Below are 1,779 nucleotides of genomic sequence, written 5' to 3' on the forward strand. Positions count from 1 at the left end.
AAATATATGTTTATTAAATAAAGTCTAATGTTACAACTAATCATGGATCCATTTAACATTGCATATAGTGAAAAACAACAGAGTCCAGTGTGCGTTGTATTAATTAGGCCGTTTTGCACTGCAAGGCCCGGGCTAGCCAGACTTCAAACATGAAGTCTTCAGCATGTTTGCATTAGCCCTTATGACCAGTTCTGAGCCCTGTGGTTGTATCCGGGCCTGGCTGCTTGGCGCAATTTGACATCAGCTTTTGTTGCTCATTTAACTTGTTTACTAACCAGGGTGGGTTATGTCGCACAGATCAGAATAAATTTTTGTGAATTTATTTTTACAATAACTTTCACTACACAAAAGCATGCTACCAAACAACAACAAGCCAACATTAGCTTCAGTTAGCTTACCATTTTCTGTTGTCCTGCCATCTCATCTTTAACCTCTGAGGGCTGGGACTGGACAGTTGCTGCTGTTCCAATACCTGCAGACCCTGGAGACAGAATGGTCAAAAATACAGATAGCCATGCTCAATACAAATACAAGCAGGGTCAGGGTAGAAAAAGGCCCACGCTTACTGGAGCTGGGGTGGGCCGAGGCGAACCTTACAATGTTAACGCCTTTAAATGGACATGATTTGAAAGCAGATTTGAAGAAAAAAAGTCTTCTCTTTTTGATTTGTTTTAGTTCTTGTCTTAGTTTTCTTAGTGACTAAAATTATGGCATTAATGTATTAACACTGTTTATGTTTTTTGCACTAAGTCATTTAACAAGCCTTGCTTTTATTCATAGCATTAACTTCATTTTTTTTCTTTCTGTTTTACTTACTTTGCAGGGGCCTACAACTCTTTCTTGCCTTTCTACATGGAAACGCTTGAACCACATGTAGAGGAAGATCTATGCAAGGTAAAGGTGAATATACAGTATATTTACCTTTGAGACTTGCTCTGGTAATATTGTGAAGTACAGTATTTTACAAAAACGCTAAGCAACAAATCTTGTTTTATTAATAGCAGATAAATACAGGTTTTGAGTTCTCAACGATTTAATATTTGTTTTTCTTCTATTACAGTTAGAATATGAAGGCCCAGATGAACTTRTTGAAAAGATGAAATCACTATCAATGACCCATGAATGTAGTTTGACAAGTGAACATGGTAAGTCATCTCAATACAGCATATAGACCCTCTGATGTTCACTTTAATGTGCGGTTTAGTGTTTGAATTAGGGATGTCCCGATACCACTTTTTCACTTCCGATACGATACAGATATTACAACTTTGAGAAATGTCCGATACCGATATTGACCCGTYACCATAACAGTACAAGTCACACACTTTTACCTATTTTGTAATGTAAAATCTTAGAAAAGTCTTGATCAAGTCAAACAGTGAAAAAGAGTAGATATGAGAAAAACTGACCCATTTTTTTTAACCAATGGATCACATACATTTTAAAATGAAGAATATTCTACAATTTAATAAATAAAATAAATTATAAAACCCTGAAAAAAATAACATAATAAAAACAAAATGTTCTTTTAAAGTGTAAAATAATTCAAAATCACTCCAGTTATTTTTTTACCATCTGTTAGCCTTGTGCTGCTTTATGGTGGAAAAAACTGAAGGTGGGGACAAAACAAAACCCCACATTATTGTCTGTTCAAAGTTAAGAGTCCACAGCTCCAATTTTACTGACTGTAACCAAAACAACGTGATCATTGCACTTAATCTTCACTAAAACAAGTGTGTAAACAAATTAAACATCACTCTAACAACAAGAGCATAAAAT

General features: G+C 35.1%; 1 protein-coding gene across 2 annotated transcripts in view; it reads left to right on the forward strand.

Moving 5' to 3' along the window:
- The window catches only part of ripk1l (receptor (TNFRSF)-interacting serine-threonine kinase 1, like), a gene marked incomplete in the record, with an annotated part of 10,075 nt that overhangs the window by 4,733 nt on the left and 3,563 nt on the right, over positions 1-1,779 (forward strand). Inside the window, 2 exon segments of one of the 2 annotated variants that reach the window (XM_014030376.1) lie at positions 824-900; positions 1,061-1,145. In XM_014030376.1, coding sequence (XP_013885830.1) covers positions 824-900; positions 1,061-1,145 — 162 coding nt within the window. 2 annotated transcript variants of the gene reach the window in all.

The sequence above is a fragment of the Austrofundulus limnaeus genome, unplaced genomic scaffold, assembly GCF_001266775.1.
Source record: "Austrofundulus limnaeus strain Quisiro unplaced genomic scaffold, Austrofundulus_limnaeus-1.0 Scaffold6, whole genome shotgun sequence".
NCBI classification, from domain to species: domain Eukaryota; kingdom Metazoa; phylum Chordata; class Actinopteri; order Cyprinodontiformes; family Rivulidae; genus Austrofundulus; species Austrofundulus limnaeus.